Source organism: Balaenoptera musculus, chromosome 6 (assembly GCF_009873245.2).
Source record: "Balaenoptera musculus isolate JJ_BM4_2016_0621 chromosome 6, mBalMus1.pri.v3, whole genome shotgun sequence".
NCBI lineage: Eukaryota > Metazoa > Chordata > Mammalia > Artiodactyla > Balaenopteridae > Balaenoptera > Balaenoptera musculus.
The window spans coordinates 73962552-73988820 of record NC_045790.1 but is presented as its reverse complement, the minus strand read 5'-3'; the positions used below and the strand labels follow the sequence as shown (position 1 = coordinate 73988820).

The 26269-nt window shown below is 39.9% G+C and overlaps 1 protein-coding gene across 1 annotated transcript in view; it reads left to right on the top strand.

Moving 5' to 3' along the window:
- GNAQ (G protein subunit alpha q) overlaps positions 1-26269 on the top strand; it is a 293138-nt gene that overhangs the window by 187804 nt on the left and 79065 nt on the right. The window contains exon 3 of the mRNA XM_036856420.1: positions 10820-10974. Within this exon, the coding sequence (XP_036712315.1) occupies positions 10820-10974 (155 nt within the window). The remainder of the gene's footprint in view (positions 1-10819; positions 10975-26269) is intronic.

The following is a 26269-nucleotide window of genomic DNA, read 5'->3' as shown; positions in this document are numbered from 1 at the left end:
TTTTCAATTAAAAATATTAAGGTCTATAGGGAAGGACCCAATTGAAAATGTTACAATTTCAAATTTATTAACCTAAAATTGTTAATGCAATTTTGAGGAATATTGCAGGCAATTTCATGAAATAGTTATATAATATGTCCATAATGAAAAAAATATAGTCTTCTTAAAAATGTCAGGGATAGGATATTAGAAACAGAAATGGCTAAGAACATAACTAAAATACATGAATGTACCAAGAAAACTTCTTATTTTTTTTTTTTTTTTACTTTATATGGATATATGAAAGTTTTATTTTTTAGAAGGAATTTTATGTTTGAAAACGTTTTAACAATACCAATATAATATAACTGATGTGTTGGTCAATAAATAATATTTCAAAGATATATAGCATTAACTATTGTTAATATTCCTTTTCGTACTCCAGAATGTCATGTATACACTATAAACTATATCATACTCTCACTAGAAAGTTACCAGTTTCTCAACACTGATCCAAGTGACTTTTTACAATTGATTCTTATCTGTAATCTTCCTGAAATTGGGTCCTTTCTCAAAGTGACAAATTATATGTATTACTATTTGCCCCCCAAAAGTGCCTAGCAAGATGTGGGTTCTCTTACTTCCCTTCCCTTCTTCCTATTCAGATTCTAGATGTTTCATTACTCTTCTTCACAGAACAATTAGACATCATTGCCGTTGATTCTTTTTACATCCTTACTGTTGGAACAGTTTCTTGCTGTCTGAGTTAAAGAGGTATTTAGACAAGTGTTCTAGGAAGTTCCTTTTGTTCTGCAAAATTCTGGGGCTACGAGCCTTTCGATTTCAGTTCTCCTGAAGACAGTTTCTGAAGCTGCAGTGGTCAGGTTTCACAGTGGGTGTCCCAGAAAGACTCTGCAGGACCCTGAGATTTCCGGGTACATCTGGACCTCCCTTCATTAAGGAGCTTGTTCTTTCAAATATTTTTTTCAGCCTTGTCTGAATGTCTACCAAGCTAAGAAGGGAAATCTTGATCTGTTTTTCCTATTGGCAAACAAAATAAAATTCCAGACCAGCAGCAACACACTTCTCTGGTTAATAAGATTGTAGGAGCCCAGACATTGCAAAGGGCTAAAATGATTATGTTTTTTTCTGAGACATAATTTCAGGAAATGAACCACATGCAAAATGTGACCTCAACAATGAGAATGATGTGAATCTATAAAGCAGGCACTAGCCTGTTAGGCCAGCGCGGAAGCATCAGCCGGTCAGTTGTTTTGCTTGTGTAAAATCAGTCCTTACTTGGTTGTTGGGAGTCTCGGTCTCTAGTCCGTGTTTTTCAAAGTGTGATTCACGAGAACACCAGCCTCATCAGCTGACCTGAGGGGGAAGTGCTGCCATGGTCCTACAGTAATGCCTCCACCCTTACCCTGTGCTCATGGATTCCTAGCACCGTTGTCTTATTAAAGGTTCTGAGTTCTGCAGTATACACCATCTGTTTAACTTTCTATAAACATCATTCTCTACAGTTATCTGACTTTGGCTCTAGAACCCACTTTTCAAAAAAATAGCCATGAAAATCCCAAGTAACTAATGGTCCTGAAATATTCTTTGAAAGTAGTCATACAAGTATGCCTAATTCTTTGACTCTTAATAAATACGTATATCTTTAAAAGAATCTTCTGATTTCTTCTTTATCACTGTGACTTTGAATTACCTCTTTGAAAAGAAACTTTTTTGTAGTATTCACAATGTGTGTGTGTGTATTACCATCATAATCATGAAGGTGATAAGTAGCATTTCAAAGAGTGCACAATTTTTTATTTCATCCCAAGATTTTACAGACCTGAGGGCAAGATTCTACATAATGGAACCATGTAATTACATCAGTCAACAGACTCTTTGGAACTGCTTGGTGTGTGTTATGCCGTGGTGCATCAAGCTCTGACCTGCAATGTCATTGATCCTGATAACTATGACATGGCCTACGAACATGAAAAAGGAAAATAATAAGCAGAGGACTAAATAGAAAATATTTGCGTGAAATTTATAGTGGTAGAGCCAAGAAAGAGATGGAGTTCTTTAAAAGAAAAAGAACATTTAAAATAATAAAGGAGTATTTTCTCCATCGAAGAAGGAATCTGCTATATGTTAGATTAAGCAAATGTAGCTTATAGCAAAGCAAAACCAAAAAGAGAAAGAGATTTTCAGCAAAGTTTTTGGGGGAAGGCAGTGTGCCTTATAGTCATTGATTACCTTGGTGAATGCCGTAATAAAGATTAAAAATAAAGCTCTAACCTTAGAAAAGCAGATCTAATAGTGATAATAAATCAATTTGTAAAATCTTAAAGTAGAATAATATGTGACAGTTTAATAAACTTTCTTATCCAATATTTTGCTATCTGGGACATTCTATTTAACACAAATTATCAACTTCATCAGTGTCTAGTGTATTGCCTGACATATGGTAGGAAAGTATTTGTTGAGATAATATTTATTAATGGTAATTTTGAAATAGCTCAAGATTTCATAGTAATTATAATACTTGTGTTAGGTATTTTACTAACAATTCTTATACCTTTCCTAACAGCCCTAAAATGAATTATTTTCCCATTTCATAGATGAGGTAGCTGAGGTTCAGGAAAGTTGAGAGACAAGCCTAAAGACACAGGGCTGGAATGTGACAGAGTTATGATTGAAGCCCGGTTTGATCTCAAGCTATTGTTCCCCATCCCTGGCAACTATTTACATAGTATTTACATTGTATTAGGTATTGTAAGTAATCTAGAGATGATTTAAAGGATATGGGAGGATGTGCATAGGTTATATGCAAATACTATGACAATTTTTATAAGGGTCTTGAGTACCTGTGGATACCTACTCTGTTCTTGTGATACCAGGGTAAAGAGGGGTGTGGATGCTTTAGCAAAGGAGAATCAGTAGATTCCCTAGCACTGAAAGATTCCACACACAGGATTTATCATCTTCATCAGGGACTTCAAAAGGCTGTGTCATGTAGTCATTTGTAATTTTGCTGAGCCATGAGTTGAATCATAAGTGTGGAGAGGCTGTTCTGTAGGAATGAGTCACTGGCTACGTGAACCCAGCCAGCAGCAGCTCGGTGTGACTTTGCTGTTCTTTGTCATTTATGCAGTAATGCCCATAAGAAAATTCATCAACAACTGTCACTCTGTGTTCAGTGCATCTTAATGAATGAAGGTCAGCTGTTCAAGTTGTAATGAAGTCAGAGAAGGCGAAGTGGTCTAAGAAATGATAGTTCTTGCCCACGTTTTCGGTAGGAAATTTTAAGGGGTGTTTGCAAATTTGAGGACTCTCTGAGATCCATTACCCAGGCTGGTCTCTAGAATGTTGTTTCACATTTGAGCAAATAAAGGTGGGTGATTTGCCTAAGGTTACAGAGCTGGTAAGTGTGTACACCGCACGTTTTACGTTTCCTGTGCTATTTTCCTTTTCTTCTGCTTTTTAAAGAGTTAGCAGCTTTGGGTGTTAGGTCTGCCTTTAAGTGTTTTACATCCTTTCTGTCATATAACCATCTAAAATAAATGCCATAGGGACTTCCCTGGTGGCACAGTGGTTGGGAGTCCGCCTGCCAATGCAGGGGACATGGTTTCGAGCCCTGGTCCGGGAAGATCCCACATGCCGCAGAGCAACTGAGCCCGTGCGCCACAACTTCTGAGCCAGCGGCCTACAGCCCATGCACTGCAACAAAGAGTAGCCCCTGCTCGACACAACTGGAGAAAGCCTGCGCGCAGCAGTGAAGACCCAACGCAGCCAAAAATAAATAAATAAATAAATTTAAAATAAATGCCATATACACTGAGAAAACCATAATTCAAAAAGAGTCATGTGCCAAAATGTTCATTGCAGCTCTATTTACAATAGCCAGGACATGGAAGCAACCTAAGTGTCTATCAACAGATGAATGGATAAAGAAGATGTGGCACATATATACAATGGAATATTACTCAGCCATAAAAAGGAACAAAATTGAGTTATTTGTAGTGAGGTGGATGGACCTAGAGACTGCCATACAGAGTGAAGTAAGTCAGAAAGAGAAAAACAAATACTGTATGCTAACACATATATATGGAATCTGAAAAAAAAAAAATGGTCAGAAGAACCTAGGGGCAAGATGGGAATAAAGATGCAGACCTACTAGAGAATGGACTTGAGGATACGGGGAGGGGGAAGGGTAAGCTGGGACAAAGTGAGAGAGCGGCATGGACATATGTACACTACCAAATGTAAAATAGATAGCTAGTGGGAAGCAGCCGCATAGCACAGGGAGAACAGCTCGGTGCTTTGTGCCCACCTAGAGGGGTGGGATAGGGACGGTGGGAGGGAGGGAGATGCAAGAGGGAAGAGATATGGGGACATATGTATATGTATAACTGATTCACTGGGTTATAAAGCAGAAACTAACACACCATTGTAAAGCAATTATACTCCAATAAAGATGTTAAAAAGATAAAATAAAATAAATGCCATTGTTACCCCCATTTAACAGATTAGGAAACAGAGGTTTAGAGATGTTAAATAGCTTGCCCAAGTTCATGCTCAACTAGTACTGGGTGGAGGTGGGATTACAACAGAGAGATCTGATCCCAAGGTCCATCATTTTACTCTGTATTTCCTTTGAGAAGAAAACAAAAAAAGCCTGTTTTTTTGGTTTGTTTGTTTTCATAACTTAGAATCAAATGCCAAAATGGAAATAAGCAACAAGAAAAAAAAAAAAGGAGTGAGAAGATGTGCACCTTGGTTCAGGATTAAAACATACTCAGACAGCAGTTCAGAATTTTTCTAATTCAGAGCCCCTCTGTGTGTGTTGGGCATCCTTTCAAACAGAGCAGCCCTAATGAGCTAAATATTTGTGTCTAAGAGCTTCAACAAATGTGGAAGTTACCATTTGGTTTTCTACTTCTAGAGTGTAGGAACCGGAATAGGTGTGACATTCCAGCCTAAAGCCGCCTCGAGCTGTTAATGAGTTTTTGAAAATCCTTCCAAAGTGACTATAAACTCTTTTTTATTTCATCTGAAGGCTTGGCCTTCTGTGGACAGGGTAAGACTCACTGCGGTGGGAACTCAGTTCTTCCTTCCTCTTGCTTGGAAATATCAACACATCTAAGATTTACCTGAATTTTATGACCACCGAATCACAAAAACAAGACATTACCACATTGGCACATCCTGCGGTTTCCATGTGGTCTTAACCGAAAATTCTGCCAGAGTTCCTAAGAGTACTACTTAGTTCTCACAATGTTCCCTCTGAGGCTTGCCACCAGCTTGCTAAGAATTCTGAAAGCTAACTTTCATTATTAAGTATTTCCATCCAGTGTGTTCAACTGTAACTTGAAATGAAATAGAATTATATTTTGCATTTTGTTTATATGATTAACTAACTCATACCTGTTTTGCTTTTCTATTTACAGTGTTCAAAATAAAAAGGGTAGTCAATTGTAACTGTTATTTATATTATTAGAAATGACTTCATTCCTTTTCATCATAGCCTTTTTCATTAGTAATTGTTTAATTTCACGTAATTACTTGTGATTTTTACTACTCCACATCTGACATTTGGACAAATAGAAAAGGGTCTAGTTTATCTTCCTAGTCTAACACATTGTACTAAAAAATATTCTTTCCACATACAGAATATTTTTTACCAAAAAAATGAGAGGATTGCACTTCCATTGAGGACATTTGTATAGGCAATGTAAAAATTCTGTGTGTATTTTGTAAAATGCTGTCATACTTAAATAACTTGAGAACTTCAGGTGAAAGCTCTTACATAAATGCAAATTACAGTTGATTATATTTGAATGTCATTTTACAAAACAGCAAGGGTGGAATTAAAAAACAGAGCTTAGTAGGCAATAAAAGTGACTTAGAAATTATGACCTGGATGAAGGCAAAGCGGTGATCTTGTGATTTTTGAGGCCAATATACTTTCATAGTTGGTAGAGGTTGATTATGGTTCATAGCTGAGATTAATACTGTAGCTTTCATTGTGGAGGTTAATTTGCAGTAAGGGTCAGCATGAAACTTCCTCACTAGACTGTTTTTTTCCCCACAGTTAAAAGAGAGGGCCATGTTTATTTTGTCTACTGAGCCTTTGTTCACCTATCCCTCCTCCTCAGAAGTCACACATCTTCATCTCCACCTGCCAGCCGAATCCTCTCTTCAGCTCTGACATGTTGTCTGACCTCTCTATCCATACTGAGTTCTACTTTCTCAACCCCTGTGTAGCATTGCCGATGTACAGACTTAACCATGTTCTGCCCTTTATTGTCAGGCACTGTTTGAAATAGTGAGGTCTTGTTTCAATAAATGATATATTGTGTGCTCCTGGAGGGACAGTGTTGTAACTCCTTGGTGCTCCATGTATTCTAGATGTATTTATTTACAGTCATGTAGTTAATGGCTAGATGAAGCTTTAGGGAGATGATTTGTTTCAGTTGCATAATCTTGTGGACCAGGAAAATGAAGCTCTATAGAGGTAAAGTAGTTTCTTCTAAGGGTTATGGCTTGTGTTAGGGGTAAAGCCAGGCCTAGAATTTAGGTGTCCCAATTTCCAGTTTAGTGTAATTTCCACTCTTCCTTATATACTTCATTCAGTGAATATTTATTGAGCATCAGTGGTGGGCACTCTGCTAGACCCTGATACTGCAATGCTGAGCCTGTCTTGGAACTTACATGGTGATCAGGGAGAAGGATACTAACAAATATCACACAAATAGATGCACACTAGCTACTGAGATAAGTGCTGTTAAGGATTATGTAGTTCTGAGAGAGTAGGTAATGGATGGAAGATTTCCTTGAGAAACTTGTCTTTGACTTGTAGGACTTGGCACTGTGTTTATATGTACTTTTTAAATGCAGTTAAATTAGACAAATATTTGTTGTTGCTCACTCTGTGCTGGGCCCCAAAAGAAATTAGAGCCAGTAAGCTACAGCCCCTTCCCTCAATGTATAGTCTAGAAGACGATAAGCCAAGAGGTAACTATCAACAGAAAGCAAAATGTAGAAGTTCCATGGTTCAAAAGACACAAAGCTCACATTTTGGGGGAGAGGAGGAATATTAGGAACATCTCCCTGTCAGAGATGGCACAGGATACGGCACCTGAACAAAGGCTAAAGAAAGGAATAGAGAAGGCCTTCCAGATGTAAGAAAAAGCAAACAGAGATGGAACAAGATAGGAAATTGGAGGAGTTTTCTAACAATAGAAAGTAATCTCATTTTACAGGAGCAGGCTTTTCGGTTATACAACTGTTGAGGATGTTGTCTATTTAAATGCCCTTACAGTCAACTGAAATTAAAGATGGAAATGCAAATGTTCCCTCATTTCTACTCCTGGAGCACATAATCCTGTGCTTTGTTTGGTTGCCCGCTATATGGACTGTTCCCCCAACTCCACCCCTACCCCTCTGTGGTAACTATATCTAAGTCTTTAATTGCTATGTTACCTAGCATTTCATTGGGGTTCAATAAACATTTAATCATCATAGTAAAAAGTGTCTGCTATGTTGAAACTGTTTTCTCTGGCATAAGTTACCTTCTCTAGAAACAGAAACAGAACTCCTTCCAGATGACATGGCTGGCCCAGTGTACTGAGTATCAAATTCAGTTTTTAAATACTGCCTACACGAACCTGTATCATCACGTAGCTCTTATGCAATTCAGAGAGGTCTCAACCATTTCTCCCTATGGATAGTATAATAGTTTGTCTAAATATTGTTGTAGGAAAGTGCTGCAAAATTACTTATTAGTGTGTGTTAAGTGGCCAGCTACTGTGTTCCAGGTTCTGTGTAGGACATAGTGTTATTGGTCAATCTTATTAGGGAAGTAAATGGAGGAGCAAATGAGTGGTACCTGATCCAACTCAGGCACAGATATACTTTGTCGTTTATAGCATTGCTAAGAATAAAAATTAGGGATATTTCTTGGAAAAATCTAGATTTTTGGCTTCCCTTGATAAATCGGAAAATCTGGCAACACTGGGTCTATATCCCAATGGCAACAATTAGTGGGAGGTAAATAGCAGCTGTCCTCTTTAATTAGGGTGTGTGTTTCTCAGTGTGCTGTAGTCCCTATCACTCCCTATTGCCTACATCTAGCTTGTTTTATTCATTTCTGTGGCTTCCTGGCCCTTATAATGCCCCTTGCTTTGGAGTACTGTTGCCTTTCTGGGACCCTTCTCTTTAGTTTCCAATAGCAATTTTCTGGCCAGCCAGACAATTAATTATGACCACAACAACTAGTGTCTGTGTGATGCTTAATAGTTCACAGTGGTTCTCAAACTTTTCCATGTATCAGAATCATCCAGAGGGCCTGTTAAAATAGAGATTGATGATCAGTTTCTTATTCAAAAAGTTTGAGGTAGGATGGAAGGATTTGCATTTTTATCACATTCCCAGGTGATGCTGCTGGTGTGTGTGTACCGCCTTTTGAGAACCACTCAACTACTGTGTTGTAGCACAATAGTAAGTCACATGAGCTTGTTGGGGCAGGATGTTCCCCACCAGAGATAATATTTGGCAAGATTAAGCAACTTATCCAATGTCATAAGAAGCAGCGGAGTCAGATTAAAACCATGTCTTTAGAGTATATCCAGCAGGAGACCATCCCGTACATCCCTGTTCCTGCCCCACATCTGCCCTCCAAGATGCACAGAATCCTCTAGAGAATGCTGTAAAACAGACATAGCCACGGGGATTCTAATTGAGGATTATACCATGGGTGATCGTTGTCGTATCTCAGGACACGAAGAGTTAGCACTTGTTTGTATTCAGTGAGCAAGGGCAGAAAGGCGGGGTCAAAGCTTGACATCAGGCATACCTGTGAAGGTATGAGACACGCCTGCTGGGCAGAGTGCAGGAGGCCCCACAGCCAGTGTTTTGTGCTTGAAGGAGGTCCACTTGAGCAGGCAGACGGCAGAACAGGTGGGACCAGTACAGTCTTTGGTGTCGACGTGGAGCAACAGGTGCTACAGAGCCAGGCAGAGCACAGCACTGGAGATTCATTGGGGAGCCAGTGGTACTGTTTTCAAGGGGGAGACTCATGGGGAACTGTGATTGAGGTAGGCCCACCTGAGGTCTGAGGCTTGGGAACAGGACTTCAGGATGGCAGGATTGCTGGTGGGATAAGACAGATTGCCTGGGCAGGGACTAGGTACAGAAAACAACTATAGGGATCCGTTTTCCAAGATTGGGGTGCAGGGCGGAGCTATAGGGCTTCTCACTTACTAGATCTGACTGTCAGGGTCAGAGCAGAACTAGCAAGAAAGGTGGTCTCTTCAGTCTTGGCATGTTGGGCTTCTTAAAACTTTCTCTAAATCAAGATTAGTCTAATGACATGGGGCCCTTCCCTCTTACGGGATGAGAAGGAAGATAAAGATGGGGAACCAGACAGGCCTAACATGGATTAAATTTATTAAATTCTATCTGCTTAAAACTCTATGAAAGGGCTTCCCTGGTGGCGCAGTGGTTGAGAATCTGCCTGCCAATGCAGGGGACACGGGTTCGAGCCCTGGTCTGGGAAGATCCCACATGCCGCGGAGCAACTGGGCCCGTGAGCCACAGCTACTGAGCCTGTGCGTCTGGAGCCTGTGCTCCGCAACAAGAGAGGCCGCGATAGTGAGAGGCCCGCGCACCGCGATGAAGAGTGGCCCCCACTTGCCACAACTGGAGAAAGCCCTCGCACAGAAATGAAGACCCAACACAGCTAAAATAAATAAATAAATAAATTTATAAAAAAAAAAAAAAAAAAAGACAGAGTGGTTTTGAAAAAAAAAAAAAAAAACAACTCTATGAAAAGAATAATTGGGTCATCATGTAATCAAGCTAACCATTCACTGACCTAGTTCAGAAGTTTGTTTATCTGTACAAAATCAAGACTGTTTTAACAAGTCATCAGCCATCTGCCTCCAGTTTTCAAGATAATTAGTTATTTGTTGATTTACGTATTTATGTGCATATGTAATTTACATGTAAACTACACCCATGAAAACCTATTTTGATTGAGATTGTTAGACAGTGATATATTCTGGTTAATTTGGGGGTTGACCATACAACATTTTGATTTCAATCTTGTTGAAAAATTTTTTAAAATCTTTTTACCTCTTTCCTGCTAAATGTTGTATAATGAAAATAACAAAGTCCTTTTTCCTTGTTAAAAAAAACTGAATAGCCTCCTCAATCTGATAATATAGATAAGGCAGCTATAAAATAAATATTGGCAATTCAGGGGTGTGGGAGTGGAGAGGCATGCTTACTGCTGCTCAGATTCAGTCGTTAATATTAACTGTTCTTCTGTGGTTTTACCCCTATCCTAGAAGCGAGCCATAGAAACTAACCCTGATTAGTTGAGGAGTCTGATTGAGCTTCTGCTACTCAGTGAATGCCCAGCCCATGAGAACACTCAGGGCTGGGTATATTATGTGTTTGATTATAATAAACTATAAACATAGAGGGGATAAGTGACTCTTTTTTCCCTTTAATAACATTAATTGTTTTAGGATTATGATCATCACCTGAAAACAGTCATTATGTGTAGCATGACATCCTCATTGTTCCGACGGGAACCAAACACTCTGCTTTCCTCTAGTCAACTTTAGGTAGCCTCATGGTTTACTCTAGAGGGAAAGATTTGGGACTGGGTTTTATCTAAGGAAAAAAAAAAAGAAGCATTACATTATTATAAACCAGTTCAAAAACCAGTATATGAGGAAAGACCTCACTTGTGCACAATGTAATGTGCAAACCAAAGGCAATTTTCAGTGATGGAAAGGAGGTTAAAACTATTTTTTTTTTTTTAAAAAAACAGGCTCACGCACAATTAGTTCGAGAAGTTGATGTGGAGAAGGTGTCTGCTTTTGAGAATCCATATGTAGATGCAATAAAGAGTTTATGGAATGATCCTGGAATCCAGGAATGCTATGACAGACGACGGGAATATCAGTTATCTGACTCTACCAAATAGTAAGTATTCCTCCAGGAGGCCCTTTGGATCTTTCTCTTTACTTTCATGTGCAGGTGCTCTGCAGTGAGACCTTCTGTGTTCTGTAATGTGTGTATTGTTATCTGATTCTAACTGCACAGTTAGGAAGTATAGGTATTAAACTTGTGCCAACCTCATAAAGTTAAACTATATTGTAAGGGGCTGGCATCATGAGTCAGGGAGAGTATTTTACTATTTTCTGTTTGAAAAACAAACTGAAGACTCTAGGAATCTGCATTCACTAACCTGTCTCTTTCCCCACATTGTAAACCAGCAATTCTCAAACACATACTTCATTGTGCTTTGAAATCTTGTAATAATAATTTTTAATGCAAATTTCTGATCTTATTCATATGCTGGAAACCACCTACGCACATTAAGAACCGCAAACAAATGCGCTTGATTATGGCTTCGCAAACATCAGACTTCCTGGTTTCTAGTTTCCAGACACAGAACCTTGGCTGCTTTCTGGGAGCCACTGTTATGTTGATGGATAGATTTGCCTTTGCATGAAAATTGCGTGGGAGTCTAATTTTGCATGCATTCCCGAATTATTTTGTGAGCTGTCAATCAAAATCATGTGTCCTGGGAGAGATTTGCATCCTAGAGAGGTTTGTTAGTTCTCTAGATTAAATCTTGCCTAACAGAAAGAACGTAAAGATCTGGCAATCATTGGATTAATGTAATCAATGTGGTCAGCAATGTAGATAATTGGGCGCCTGAAAAATGGATTTTTTTAGTAGTATTTAGCCAGATTTCTGCCTACATTAATTATGTTAACCCAGCATTTGCCTCTTGTATTGGTTCTGGGCAGACAGAAGAAAGGGTGGAAAATGTTCAGCAGCCTCAGGGCAGTTCATATGTTGAAATGACCCTCTGGATGAGAAGAGGACCATGGGGAAAATAAGGAGCCCCATAGGCTGATGGGCATCGCTCAGCAGTGCAGAGAAGATCCAAGAGCTATTTGGCTCTGTTTTTGCAGTAAAGTGGGTCATGCTCTTACCCTAGTTCTAGGCATTTGTATAAGATAAGTTATGATTCAGGTCAGCCACAGAAGTGTTGCCTGGTCAAAACAGTTCTTGTATTCCTAAGGTAAATCTGAATTACGTAATTCTGAAATGTGACGTGGAACGCTCAGGAACGCCGTGTCTGTCGTGTTTAAGCTAATACCCACTGCTGTGTGCCTCTGAAATGAGTGCTTCCTCATTCCCTACTTCTTTTGGCCTTCTTCCACGCCTTCACGGATCCTTCCACACTGCCTGTCCTCAGGCTTCCTCTTCTGTGTCTGCCCGCCTTCCTTGGCCCCCTTCCCTTCCTCCCTCCCTCTCTCCTCCCCCCCCCTCATTCCTACTGTATAAGTTCCTGTGAGTAGAGAGATGAAGAAGATGCATTCAGCTCTTATGTGTTCCAAATTCTGCCCCCTCAACCTTTGACCAGCTGTCTTCCTTTTACTTCCTGCCCCCTCTGTCCTTCTGTTTCCTTTGCCATGTCAGACTTCACCCATCTCCCCCGCATTGCTGCTGTGTGTTACCCCTCGTTCCTGTTCCTGCTCATTATGTCTTCCCCTGTCCGCCGGTTTACCCCTCCGCCCTCACCTCTGGTTCTCCTTTAACTCCTCTTCACTTCCCACTTTGCTATTGTGATGCGTCTCCTGGTCCTTACTGAGGAAGAAATCCTCCATTATAAAGTTATATTCGCAAATAAATGCTTCACCTCTCGTCATTTCTAACCCCTATCTTTTTACTTTATCATAAATCCTGTCTCTCCCCCTCCTCCTCACCTCTTCTATTCTTTACCTGTCACCTAGATCTGTTCTCCCTACAGAGAGGTCTTGCGACTAGGGTATCAGAGCACCAGTGTCCCATAATGATGTTGCTTACCAGGGTTAGGGCTCCCCGTTAGGAAATGGTCTGCCTCCTGCTCCTGGGATGGGCCCTCTGAGGACACCTGGCTCGGCCGCTGCGGTTGTGTTCTTGAGACAAAGCTCCACCATATGTCTGGTGACATTCCTTCAGTTTAGATTTGTGCATTCCCAGACAAGTACCCGTGAGTTGCTTTAGGGCAAAGAGCTATCCGCAACTGTTTCTCCAGGCCCCTGTTAGCACTGTGATGCTGGGAAAGCCACCATCGTAGAATTCTGTCGCACAGCCTGCGTCTACCATAAAAACACGCCTGCTCTGTGGGCGCGTCCCTCGTGTTAGAGCTGAAGATACGGGAGCACCTGGGACAGGCTGATCTCAACCCCTTCACATGATTATTCTTTAAACAGTTCTACTTTCCCCTGATGGGGATAGGGAGAACTCGATTTTCTAAACTGTACCTGTGGGTATATAAGTGCATGCACATGCACTTTTTTTTTCTTTTTTAACCATATCTTTATGCAGAAGTAATAAAGTAAATTATGTGTCCTTATACCCACATTTCAGTATGCATCTTTTTGAAAAAATAGGGCATTTGCTTACATAATAAATAATATCATATTATACCTAAAAATAATCAGCAGTCCTTTTCATCATTCTATACCCAGTTCATATTCATATTTCCCAGATTCTTCCAAAATATCCTTTAGAGTCAGTCGATTTTAGGGCTACACATTGCATTTGGTTTTTATGTCCCTTAAGTCTCTTTTAACCTAGTAGAGACCTGCTTTGTATTTCACTGGCATGTTGAAAAGATTGACCTGGATTGGGCCTGATTGCTGCCTCAGAGCGTGATTTAACTTTCTCTTCCATCTCTTGGATTTTCTACAAACTGGAAGTTGCATTTAAAGACTTGATTACATTCCAGGTAACCATTGTGAGTAGAATACACTTTAAGTGATGTCATACACTGGTTTACCCATCAGTGGTAAGTTAAGGTTCACGACAGTGTTAGGGCACTGACAGCCTCCATTATAAAGTTATAATTTTTTCCTTCTGCCACCAAAAGCAATCTGTGTGGTGTTACTTTGTCACTGTGTAATCTCCAGTTCCCCATCAACTCTTCACCTGATCATTTTAATTCCAATCAATAAGTCTTATCTGGTTTAATAATTCCATTAGGATTTGTAAAAGAATGATTTTCTACTTTTATCATTTGGTCTTTGTTGGCATTCTTCTATGAAGTAGAAGGTTTTCTCCTCCACTGGTGCTATTTGCTCATCCTGAAATACATTTTCTACCAAAAGGTGTATGTTTCAGTCTTTTCGTTACAGTAATTTGTTACATAGGCTAAATAGATGGTGACTGTATAACTTATCCAAACCAGGACATTTTGAGAAGGAAGGAGTTACTCTGAATAATTGCAGTGAAATAGCAGGCATAAACTGGGAATCTCCTGGTCAAGCAGGGACATTGGTCACCTTAGCTAAATGAAACCTAAGGAGGTGTTTTGTTTTTTTCCCCTTCATTTTCTCTAGAAGACTCTTGTTTACTTTCAGGGAGTAGAACCAATCTATTCCTGCCAATTATGGAAGTTGTATGTGGAAACCTGAGTTAGCTGACTCCATCCATGTTTCTGATCTCTAACCAGGATGTTTCAGCACTCTTTATATTATAGATCAGGGCCCAGTAGCCTGTCTGGCCTGCCTTTAATCCCATTGTGCCGGGAGGCCAAGTATTAGAGTCACTTTATTCTTCCCCATCTTAGTCCCAGGCATTTTCCTTTTCCTTAGCCAGGAAAACCTTCCCAGCACAAAGGTAAGACCAGTGGCTTTTTGGATTCACCCATTTGCTGCTGTGTTGCACATGTTCCTCCAGTGTGGTCCAGGGAATGCCCCGTGAACTGCGGGGATAGTACTGAGGAGGATGTAGGTCCCCTATCTTGAGCATCACTGATTCCCAGTTCTGAATTCATTTTCAAAGAGTAACTCAAAATAATTCCTTTTTCTGCATTCGAGATAGTTGTTACCCCTTTTCCTTTCTGACGTTTGTGTACATTCCACTGGTGTGTCTTTTAGTATTTTATCCTGCCTCTGGTACTTCATGTGGAGGCATGTTGTTCTTTCTATCTTTATAATTAAAATTTTAAAACTTTGTTGATATTCTGCACCTAATTTCTTATACGGTATCATCACCTTACAGAAATCTTTCTGAATTTAAGACCAGCCTCCCTGAGTACTGACTGTCTCTCTTGTGGTTCTTCAGTTTAGATTTAGGGAACATGTAGGTACCTAATCTCTAGCCGTGTGAGAATCCGTGCCTGCCATGCCCATCTGCTTAAAGTTTGCAGCTTAACAACAATTCTCTCCAGGACCCTGCTGGTTGTCAGAGTCAGTGTAGGCCACTTGCCAGGAATACTGAGAACAGAGGCCAAACATACCTCCCTTCTTTTCTATCCGATGAGCTCCTATTTATCCTTCGAGACCCAATTCAGGAGTCACACCCTCTGAAAGTCTTGCCCAACACCAGAGATAGTGAGTCACTCTGTCACGTATCTTATTTAACACTTGTACAAATCTCCTTTGTATCTGGTATCATGTTTACTGAAGTGTCTCTCTCCTCTGCCCACAGTGCCTAACATTGACTGCTCATGTTTGACCTTCACAAATGATTGTTCCATGAAATCATAGATGGGTAATTTCCACTGTTTCAGTGACCGTGATGTAGGCAGTATCTGTCTTTGGCCATTATAGACGAACTATGAAGTTCCAGAGCTAAAGGCATTTAAGTCTTTTTTCCTGCTGTTTTTGAAGGTCTGGCATGTGGAAAGTTCTATTATCAAAATAGCTTCCATTTACTGGACACTTCCTGTATGGTAGATTCTGTGCTTAGTCGTTTATATTGCAAAACTGTAGATATTTCTTATTATCCCTATGAAACAGAGGAGTAAACAGGGTCTCAGAGAGGTTGAGTGACTTGTTCACGGTCACACAATCAGTAAGTGATAGCAGTAGGAACTGAAATCAGATTTGCTGCCTCCAGAGCCCAAGTTTTTAACCACTGTGAAATCCAGCCTCACAGAGGATGGATGGATGGATGGATGGATGGTTGAATGAATGAGAGAGAGAGAGGGAGAGAGATAATTGACAGTTGTTAGATGTATAGATGATAGACTAATAGATAAAATAGCTATGATTAGATAAATCACTTACCATGAAAGATACAAATTATTTATTAATCTTTATTAATGTTGCCTATAGGTAGTTCCGATTTACTGGAAAACACACCCAGCAGGGTTTTGATTATCATCCAGAAAATTTAGCCAAGTTTAACAGTATATCAATTGTTCATACAACATAAAAGATATTCTAGGTCACACAGAATTGAGAAATATTATTTATTTTAGTTTACAGTCTTAACCCCTTTTCCCATACTCCATCCAATAACTTTTTACTGGAGTCAAACTAGAGCCAATACGAACACTAAAATGATTTGAGCTTTCCTTTTTCTACTTTGATTAGCCAACTTGCTGATCATAATAAACAGTCAGATGGCTCAAAGGACAGGGACCACTGGTAGAAACAAGGATATGGGAAATTCCAGACGACCGATAAGCAGTTTAGGATAAGTTTGCAATTGGCTTTAATTTGGCATAGTCTTCCAGTTCTGTTTAATGAAAGACTAAAAAACATGCTGGAGAGTTTTGTAGATTCCCTTATTACCCTTTTTGTTATTGATTAAAAAAAGTCTGAGGCCTCTGAATATCTTTAGATAAAGAGTCCAATAAACAGATGGCTGTAGGTTTACTTTTTTTTTTTTTTGGCTGGGGTTCACCACCTGCCTTAATAGACTGAGACATCAGGTCAAATGAGTTCACTGCCTACAGTAGCAAAAGCTCCCTGACATTAGCCAGAGAACACAAATCTCAATCAACGTGGCATATAGTGAGAAAAGTCCTCACAGAGCAGGCTTTTGGCAAAAGACTGCTGTATCCTTGTTCACCTTCAGGGACCAGGTAATGCCTCGTCTTGCTTTACTGAAGTACCCTCCAAGGATTTCAGTAGATCAGACACCTTGAAATTTCCGCATGTTCCACAGCCCATGAATCCAAAGTACATGAAAATTGGCTTTGGGGCATAAGTCCAGTTTGGAGTTTACTTCTAACTTCATGCTTAAATTTTTAATTTAATTTAAAAATGCACAAGGAATTTGAATGTTGGATTTTAAATGCAAAATGAATTTTCAGAGGTAGGTTAGCATATCCGCCTGCTTTGGGGCTGAATCCTTCTTGAAGAAGTATCTTGCTAAATTAGTTCCTGACTCATGAGCCAAATACTTGAACCTGAGCGTGTGTTATCTCTAACTCTCACAGCCATTCTAACTTTACTCTTTATCTGACTATTAAAAAGAAGTGTAAGCCTACTGCAGGCTTTTGGAGGCAGACGAGACATTGTGTGGTGAGACCATTGGGTCAAAGTCCAGCCTTCAGTGGAATTGCGTCTGCCATTCCTCACCTGTGGGGCTTTTGACTGCGTAAGTCTCACTGGCCTCAGACACTGGTGTCTGTTCTGTAATCTCTAAACTCTTTTCTAATTCTGAAATCCTTTGATTCTGTAATAGTAGAATGCCTTTATCTGAGAAACCATTACACTATGCAGTCAAGTGGAAACCTGGTACCCCCCAAATTTACCTAGAAATATAATGAACAGAGAGACTATTCTCTATATAGTTAAATGACTAAAAATGCTGTCTTGAGCTCAGAAGAGGGTATTGATCTTGCATGTTTGCTCTTTTTTAAAGAGTGACAGTAATAACATGGAGTGGCCCTTTTTTTCACCCGCGTGACATATTTACTTCTATTTTTGTTTTATCTAATGAGCCATATCTCTTAATAACCTTTATTTATTTATTTATTTATTTATTTATTTATTTATTTATTTATTTATGGCTGCATTGGGTCTTCATTGCTGCTCACAGGCTTTCTCTAGTTGCGGTGAGCGGGGGCTACTCTTCGTTGCAGTGCACAGGCTTCTCATTGCGGTGGCTTCTCTTGTTGCGGAGCAAGGGCTCTAGGCATGCAGGTTTCAGTAGTTGTGGCTTGCGGACTGTAGAGTGCAGGCTCAGTCGTTGTGGTGCAGGGGCTTAGGCGACGTGTGGGATCTCCCCGGACCAGGGCTCGAACCCATGTCCCCTGCATTGGCAGGCGGATTCTTAACCACTGCGCCACCAGGGAAGTCCCTCTCCTAATAACCTTTTGCAAGAATAAAACATACCATACCCTGTATTTGTCTTCCACAGTGAACTCTGATGATTCTAAGACTTGGTCTCTAGTGTTTCTTTTTCAGAATTCTTGGAGCTGTTAGAGGTGGTAAGACTTAACCACTGTAACCTTCATTACAGAGATGTAGTAGGGAAGGGGGTTTGCCTTGACACCTGTTCGTCATTCATTCACTCTGCTTGAAGGGCAAAGTGGATGTGGGAGACGCTTCACTCTGTCAGTTTGCTGCTTGCTCATATTTCGGCAGAATGTTTGCACGTTCAGTAGTTTGACCTCTTCTTTACAATCCTTCCCACAGTCTACTCAGGATGACATTGTACCCACATGAAACCAGGGGCGCTATTACTATAGAACAGGATTGGAAAACCTGCAGGCCAAACTCAACCTGCTGCCTGTCTTTATAAATTAAGTTTTGTTGGAACATAGCCAAGCCTATTTGTTTATGTGTTGCCCAAAGCTGGTTTTGTGCCCAGTGGCAGAGTTGAGTCATTGCAACAGACTGAATGGCCCACAAAGCCTAAAATACTTACTATCTGATTTCAAACCACCCCAGCTCGCATAAAAAAGAAAAGAAAAAAATTGCAAGCCCCTCCCATGGAAGAAGACTGAATATTAAAAGGCAACTAGCACTCTGCTTCCACTTCTGCCATTTAGATAGACCCTACCTTAGGCCTCGGATGCTCTGAATCAACCCAGAGATTCATTTTTAGAGACCTGAGAGAACAGATGGCCTGCAGTCCCACAGCAGTACTCCATCAATAGGTCTTTGCACAACAAAACTTCAGATAGGAGGTGAGCGTCAGAGAGCTCTATAGACTGTGTTCCCTGGTAGTACCTCTAAATGCCGTGCACAGAATGTCCAGTACTAAAGATGGCATAAATGACCAGCAATGTTGACTGAGTAGATTTGGCTCTGAGAGTAAGGATTGTGTCTCATGTGGCTTGGCTTTTGCCCCCATTGTAGTGCCTGGTGCAGCTGGTTGAGAGTGTGATGGGATTTAACAGTCAGTGGGACCAAAGGTAGGGCTGACCGGCTTTTGAAAGGGGCCTAAGAGAACTCGTACCTGACTAGGAGATGACCCCACCTCCAGTCTCAAGTGAGCCCAGGACACTTGCTTTCTGCATCGGGCCCGTTCCTTTATTTTCACTCCCCACCTACCAAGCCCTCTTTGGCCTCTTATGGGCTGACCCTGATGTTCTTCTTCATTAACACAATGGCTTCTTGATTTAAAGAATTGTGGTCTATGATTAGTTTAATGTGACCAGCTCCTCAGACCTGATCATCCTTGTTAAAATGAAAGTTCTAGTCCTACAGAAACAATATCCAAGTTAAGGAGATGTGACCATGAGAGACCTGCTTTAGTCAGCGACCTTTTGCTCATGGCTGACTCTTGGCTACCATCACTGGGAGCTCTCTTCTGAGTCACATCTTTTCTGTGCTGTAAAATGGTTATTTTATAGCATGTTTATCGCCATTGCTAGAGCACGAGCTCCTTGAGGACAGGATTCACATCTTTTTTTTTTTTTTTTTTTTCTTTGTGGTTCCCACCCAGTCCTATGCACAGTGCCTAGCTTTCAGTCAGGCTTTAAGAGAAAGTTGTTGAATGAATGAGGAACATAATAAAAGAATAAGTAAATTATGTTTCTTTGCTGATTTCTTCCCATCCCTCTTTTCTCCCCTCTTCTGCCTGTTCCAGTCCCATTCAGTCTGCATGCTGTAACTCATCCCCCACTTTTCTATGCAATTCTCTAGTGACTGCAGTTCATAATCATCTCTCCCTTCTTAATGCATTCATAGTTAGCACCTCACAGTTTGGCACTTAATTATTTCTTAATAGATTCATCTGTGCTATCTTTGCTTCGCAGGTAGCCTGATGTCCCTAAAGGCAAAGAAAATATATATATTTTAAGTATTTTGTACCAGCTCCCTGTGCCAACCCCCCTCCCTCTCCAACACACACAGTGATTTGAATTGAACATATAACAGATTTTCAATAAATATGTGTAAATTAATGAATTAAGCACTGTCCTTACAGTTCAGGCTGAGCAGACTAGAATAAAAAGTACCCTTCTGATGCTTCTGATACGTTTTAGAAGTATAAAAATTGTGTCAAAATTAGTCAACAGCTTTGAAAGTTAGCATATAAAAGATGAATAAATTAACAAAGCCAAACAGGCAAATTGAAAAAGGCCTCTTCCTCCCTTCCCTTTTCCTTCTCGATCTCTGTCTCTCACCCTCTTCTGTTGTTTTGTTGTTGTTTGTTGTTGTTGTTTAATATTTTAATTTGATTGGAGTGTAGTTGCTTTACAGTGTTGGGTTAGTTTCAGGTGCACAGCAAAGTGATTCAGTTATACATATATTCTTTTTTAGATTCTTTTCTCATATGGGTTATCACAGAACATTGAGTAGAGTTCCCTGTGCTATATAGTAGGTCCTTGTTGGTTATCTATCTTATATGTGGTAGTGTGTGTATGTTCATCCCAAGCTCCTGATTTATCCCTCTCCCCTGTTGTTGTTTTGTTTTTGCTCTTAATTACAAGGTTAATTTGTTTTTTGGGCAACAGACTTGGGAATCTTTTGCTCTGACCCAAGCCTGGCGGTGGCCCTGGCCCTGGAGTCTGTCTGACACACACATAGGTGCCCCGCTCCTTCCCCACTTGACACTAGTGGTCTCTTTACGGTAGACATTCAGATCAACTATCCATATATAAGATACTGAAACTGTTTACTAGATGCAGTGATATAGGATCTTTTTACGAGCTATTTAATTTACTTTCAAAAAATCTGATTTTCTGGGTTGGTTTAGTTTATTGGCAAAGGACAATTTAAATGCATGATCTCTTCTGTTTTATCCCACAGCATATTCTCCCTGAGTAGCTTTCATAAACTGTGAGATTGTAGCCCCCCCTGCTACCACTAGGTGATCATGTTTTAAACCTGGAATTTTGTACTGAAAACAAATAATTTCTTATGAACAAATTCTCTGTAGTAAATGCTGCACCTCCTTGAACTCTGATCATGGTGTACCAGGTGTTAAAGAGGAAAAAGGAGAGTTGATTTGCCCTCCACAGAGCGAGCTCTTCAGGAGATGGAAGTGTTTGTATAATGAGTAATCAGAAATCTCGTGCAGCTGACCCACCTAACCAGGTTACCAGCCAGGCTCATCTGAGCAGCGGGCTCTACCAGAGGAGGGAGGGACTTAGCTGGGTCTTGGCATCAAAACCTGTACTTGACTCTCCCCTCAGGACGGCAGTTTTGCAGAACTGTTACTTTCACTTTTTTTTTTTTTTAAGTTCACTTTGACAATTTCTTTTATTTTTTTCCTTTGAATCCTTGTGGTCACATAGAAACTGCACAGTAACTGTAAGTTTCTAGTTTCTCCTTAGCTTCCACTGCTTTTGACAGTGTCAGATAAGATCTCAGGCATGATCTAGCTTTCACATCCCCCAAGACTTCTCCTCTTATAAGGAGGTCTTCTTCATTTTTTTAATGAAGTCGACCAAGTTTTTCTAACCTTCTTTTCAATAATAAAAAATGTGAAATTCTACCCAGAGTCATTTTCTGTGCCAGAACTTCGTCTTAATATCTGACTTGAACTGCAACTCTCTTATATTGATAAATACAGCCTCTAGATAAGAGGCTCTTACACAGGAGTTGAAGAGCCCCAGCATACACCCCGTAGTGTGTTACATTAAATGCTCCAAGGTGCTGTATTCAGTCATCTTACTATGTTTGGTTGGATTTAGAACAAATGTCAGAGATTTCTTTTTCCACTTATCACCCACGGGTGCTTTCCCCCTTTTGGTATAATTGCTAAGGCTTGTATGCCTAATACGTGTATTAATTTTTTTTAACCCCGGCTGTAATATGATACTGTTTACTTGCTGAGTCATCTCTAAATTTTATTCGTGTTTCCTTCATTAAAAAAAAAAAAACCACTTGATTCTAATTTCTATGTTATTCTTGGCTTAGATTTCAATTACCCTTCCAGTCATAGGTAGTAGGGCTTTTTCTTTTTACTTCTAAAAAGATCTAAGAAAATAAGTTCTCATTACATGTCAGATTGGAGCATAAATTAAATTTGAAGGTCAACTCAAGTCTGTTACTGACAAACTACTGCCAAAAACTAAGGAACAATTGAAATCTCTTTTTAAAACATTCAAAAGAGAAATGCCATATTTAGTTTGATTAGAGCATATTGTTTTAGTGACATTCAAGCTTATCGCATATATTTTTAATCATTTAAAGTAATGGATTATAGCCCATTTCTGAATTTCTTATTTTTTCTGCAGCCAGATGTGATACTGAAGTTAAATGTATAAAGACTTTACCAGTTACAAGGTGTAGTTATAAACGAATGGACATGATTTCCTTGTCTTTCTTATAAATCAGTCATGCTAGAGAAGGATGTTTTGTGGATAATCACCAAGGATTAGAGACAGTTCAAACAAGTTCCCAGAAAATGGCTCTTTCCAAAATATACAAGCATTCATTCCTTCCCTAATAAACTCCCCTGTTTCTCCTCTTCATATAACACCCTTTTTTCCTATAAGTTGGTAAACTCATTGCAGGCAGGGATCCTATCCTGGGAATTTTCATTTCCTTAGCACCTACCAGAATGTCATGATCAAGATGGCTGTTGAATTTCAGATGACCCTGCATTTTTTTCATGGTAGGAAAGGAATTATAGAAATTTTACTAGTCTTTTTGTCGGCTTCCTTTTCCCTGAAAACCATCAGAAACCTGTTTCTTCCATTAAAGATATTGTGTCACAGTCGTTTGTTAATAAGGGACCACTCCCTCTGTTTGCCCTGGATTAGAGTGAATTCCAAGGCCTGAAAGCTTGATACTGACAGGCATAAAACGGATGTACAAATTATATCATTTTGTGGCCAGGACCTAAAGAAGAGCAGGAAGCCCATCTACTAAATGAAATTAAATGGATACTGCCTTTCCTTTCTGTGTTGTCTTTATATTCGTCAGAGGCATTTGAATTCAGAATTTAGGTCTTACATAATGCAAGCCAGTAATAGCCCGGAGAAGTAGTTGTGTAAAGATGGGTACCTAACAACCCCCATACTCTGTTGTTTTCTCCTAGAAGGTGTAACCTGCCTTTCTAACCACTACAATGTTTTCCATAAAATAGTTTTAATTTGGGTCCCATGTTAAGCATCTGCTGTGTTCCAGGCCCTTGGTTGAGTGTCGGTGACCAGCCTTGGACAAAGGGAGTCATGGTCCTTGACCCCACGGAGTGTGAGAGCCCTAAATGGGCAAATGTCTGTGGGAAAATGTTGAGGTTTTTGGGGGTTTTTTAGTCAATTATGAAGTTATCAATTATTGAATGTCTCAAAGCAATGACAAGTCATTAAATTCCCTTGAATGGATTAGAGTAAGATGAGTTTGACTAAACCCATTTTCAAGCACAATCTTAAATAAGTCTTCACTCCTAGACAGTTAAATAAGTCCTGTGTGTACCATGGAGCTTTCTCTCTCTGACATCAGGAGAAAGCTACTGCCAGCCACTTGTTATATACATACATTGCCTTGGAAATGTACCTTGTGCCTGTCACCATAGCAGCACCCTGAGAATGACCTCAGCAGCCACTCAAAATCATTCCTACAAAACAAATTATAACTATAATTAACTCTGAATTTACTCTGCAATATAAGTTGTTCAGACCTCAGTGTTTTTTAGCTAAAGGTTAAATGAATGGAGTAATCCAACATGAACCCATCCGCCCCCCATATTCCACCAGCGTTTTTCCCCCAAATATGAGGTGCTTCAGTGGAAAGTACAATTCAGTTAAGAGATTATTCCATCATTACCTCTTCTCAGAATATGACAAGAATCAACAAATGAGGATATGCTAGTCTTATCATGCTAGAACTCCATTTCTAAGGCAGTAGAGTGGCCTTTTTCCCTAAGCAAATGTGAAATGCAGAAAGTGCTGTGAGTCCCTCCAAGTCCTGAAGCCCAGAGTGAGGGGGCCACGTGGGGTTGGTGCTTGTGCAGGCAGAAGCTCTCCACACTGGCCTCTCTTTGGCAGTGAAAGATGCTAGTCTAGGTGGCCTGCACGTTTTACCTGTTTCTCAAATTATCTGCAACAGGTTTTCAGTTTTGGGTAGCTTTTGAGCCGCCCAGACCTTCCTGTAGGAGAAAATAGATTGTGTGTCTTTTGTTTGATTGGGGGGGTTTGTTGTTGTTCTGTTTTGTTTTTCTAGTCTTGTTTTGGGGTGTTCTAGGTGTTGTTTGGTTTGGTTCTGGTTCTAGATAATGTATGTTTCAACTAGCAGACCTTGATAACAAGTTCTTTTCCGTTTTTTTCTTTTGTTAAACTAGATCAGTTTAACTTTTTTACTCCAAGTGAAGTGGGCCTTTCTCTCCACCATCCAACTAAAACAAAACAACAAGAATGTCAAGCAAGGAGTGCAGTTCACTTTCCAGTAAATTGTAAATGTATGAGGATCTTTAATGGCCATTTCCTTGCCTTGAAATATGTTGAAACCTGGGCAATGAACAGACAGAACAGAGCCTAGCTAGCAGCAAGTGCCCAGTATAGGTTAATTGTTACGTTGCCGTTATTACTCTCTGAACTATGCTTACATTGAAAAGGAGCAAAAGAAAGATGAAGGGGGAAAATATTCTTGCACGTATGAATGCTTCAGATATTCAGCTAATGTCTCAGTAGTGCCCGGCGTTCACAGAGAGAAACCACTGACAGTATTTTTAGGACAGCCTCTAAACTCGTATCAGTGGCTTTCAGTCGCAGGTGTATATCCTGATTCTGTGTTACTCCATCGTGTTTTTCCCAGAGCTCAGTTCACCCTTCTGAATTGGAGAGAGACTAGCAAGGTTCTCACGTGCAGTGTGACAGGGACTCTCCCACTTCATGTGCTGGTTCTTTAAATTTTCCTGTGCAAGGACACATGTTTAAAAATGAAGTGGCAATGAGTAGTCTGTTGAGTTCATCTTCAAGAAACAGATCAACAAACAGAAAGCCACGATTTCTCTTCCCACAAGAACACAGTAGCACCTTGTGTCCAAGACTTAGCCACCTTCTGTTCTGACCTCTGGATTGGGTGAAGTGAGTAGAAATGGTTTACTGGGCAGCCTATTTCCAAACAAGCTTGCCAATGTGAATTGGAAGTTCTCTGATTCCTCTGAATTAAATTTTTGTATATAGTAGTTAAATAAATGATGATCTTGCAGATTTCAAAATGTACATTCATTTCGATTTTTTCAAATCAAGGAGCTCATAAATCAAAAAACTCCATCTATACAGAGTACCCAGTTGATTTTGCATTTATGGAGTCATGAGCTGGTTTATCTGTAGGATGAGATACAGGCCAACACCCAAAACATGGGCTTGTTAACCCCATCAGGCAACTCCCGGCAATCCGTGCCAGGATATTCACTAAAATTTGGAGTCCAGTCCATTTTTACATTTCCTTCCTGCCTCTCAAGCCCATATTCTCCCAGCCTCTCCCTCTTTTTGTCCCCCAGCCATTTTCCTAATAATTAGAGACATCAGGCTGGTTTCTATCAGCCAGTAGAGAGCTAATTGCCAGCTAAAGAATCATTGATGTGTTTGGGACAAGGCCACTAGAATACTAATTATAGTTGCTTTGTATTAGGAATTTCCAGACTAATACTGTACTTTTTTGTCTTAAAGAATTGATACAGCTCCAAAAAGGCAGTAATTTCTTTCTTTGTTAAAGTCAGACGTAGCTCTACTATTTTATGATCCCATGAATCTTAGAGACTTAAATTTTTTTCAATACTCAGTTTCAAATTTAACAGTATCATTAATATGGAAACACCACTAGTAAGAAGGATATTTAAATAATGCTAAAACTAAATCTCAGCATGGGAAATCATCCCTCCATTCAGCAAATAATCGTTAAGTACTATTTGCCAGGCGCTCTTTTAGGTAGTAAGGCAGGAATAACAGGGCGAGACAGTCTTTATCCTGGGTAAGTCACGTCACCTGAGTGTTTGTGCGCTTGCTGAGTTATGCTCCACACCAGACATTCCCTGTTATGTGTCTCAGAACTCACTGCCTCTCTTTATTTATTTATTTATTTATTTATTTATTTATTTTTATGGCTGTGTTGGGTCTTCGTTTCTGTGCGAGGGC